This window comes from Nanorana parkeri, unplaced genomic scaffold, assembly GCF_000935625.1.
Source record: "Nanorana parkeri isolate BGI_ZX_2015 unplaced genomic scaffold, ASM93562v1 scaffold823, whole genome shotgun sequence".
NCBI lineage: Eukaryota > Metazoa > Chordata > Amphibia > Anura > Dicroglossidae > Nanorana > Nanorana parkeri.
In genome coordinates, this window is record NW_017307091.1 from 541,452 (window position 1) to 542,165 (window position 714).

The 714-nt window shown below is 53.8% G+C and overlaps 1 protein-coding gene across 1 annotated transcript in view; it reads right to left on the reverse strand.

Moving 5' to 3' along the window:
* Positions 1 to 714, reverse strand: part of MSTO1 (misato 1, mitochondrial distribution and morphology regulator) — an 8,258-nt gene that overhangs the window by 3,403 nt on the left and 4,141 nt on the right. The window contains exon 10 of the mRNA XM_018565224.1: positions 286 to 417. Coding sequence (XP_018420726.1) covers positions 286 to 417 — 132 coding nt within the window. The remainder of the gene's footprint in view (positions 1 to 285; positions 418 to 714) is intronic.

Below are 714 nucleotides of genomic sequence, written 5' to 3' on the forward strand. Positions count from 1 at the left end.
CCCCCCCCCCCCCTCCCACATTGGGTGTCAACACACACTGGGGCCCATTACACCCGCACACCGAGTGCCAATACATACTGCACTTACAGGGTTCCATTATATACACCCCCCACGTTGGGTGTCAATACACACTGGGGCCCATTACACTTGCACACTGGGTGCCAGTACACCCTGCCCTGTGGCCACCTACACCGGGCTCCAATATAACCCCCTTCCCTCACCCACTCAGTGCCAATACACATCCCATTTACCCCTGCCAACCGCACTAAGCGCCAATACACCCACCTTCCTTCCACCGAAGCTAATAGTATCCGTTAGCTGTGACATGGATAAAGTGGAGGAGGTCAGCCGATATGGAGCGGTCAGTGTGTCCAGAGCCACCGCCAGAACCGCACTGCTGTGATACTGCCAACTGGCCTGCAACAAAAATGTGATCAGTGCATGAGGAAAGTGAAGGTGCGCCAGGGGAGATCAAAGCCAACAAGAGCGAGAACTGGGAGGGCACAGGTCTGTTTTATAGTGCAAGGGGAAATGGGGGCCCAATGTGAAGAGTAGCAGGGGACACAAACATGTACTGGGAGATGGGACAACCGAAGTACTGGAAGGGGGAAAGAAGGTTGCAAACATGACAGTAGAAGTACTGTGGGAAAGGGAGGGGACAGGCCCAGTAGCAGGGAACACAAACTTACATACATGACATATCTGACACAAGCA